Genomic DNA, 261 nt, shown 5'->3' on the forward strand with positions numbered 1-261 from the left:
GGTGAGCACGGACGCAGCAGCAAGGGGCCTCCACGTGGAGGGGTTGGGGGCTGTTGTGGAGTTCGACTTTGCGCTTTCTGCTGTCAGCCATTTGCACCGCGTGGGCCGCGTGGCCCGGGGGGGGGCCCCCGGGAGGGCCCTTTCATACTTTGCGCCGCAGCAGCAGCAGCTCGTGGACGCCATTAGGGGCCCCCCTGCTGCTGCTGCTGCTGCCAGCAGCAGCGGCGGCGGCGGCGGCGCCGGCGCGCAGCAGCAGCGGCA

At 72.0% G+C, this 261-nt stretch overlaps 1 protein-coding gene across 1 annotated transcript in view; it reads left to right on the forward strand.

Moving 5' to 3' along the window:
• ETH_00036565 (RNA helicase, putative) overlaps positions 1-5 on the forward strand; it is a gene marked incomplete at both ends in the record, with an annotated part of 555 nt that extends 550 nt beyond the window's left edge. Inside the window, one exon of the mRNA XM_013374974.1 lies at positions 1-5. Coding sequence (XP_013230428.1) covers positions 1-5 — 5 coding nt within the window.
• Between the last annotated feature and the right edge of the window lie 256 nt (positions 6-261).

Source organism: Eimeria tenella, genomic scaffold (genome assembly GCF_000499545.2).
Source record: "Eimeria tenella Houghton genomic scaffold, Eth_scaff2420, whole genome shotgun sequence".
In the NCBI taxonomy this organism is placed as follows: domain Eukaryota; phylum Apicomplexa; class Conoidasida; order Eucoccidiorida; family Eimeriidae; genus Eimeria; species Eimeria tenella.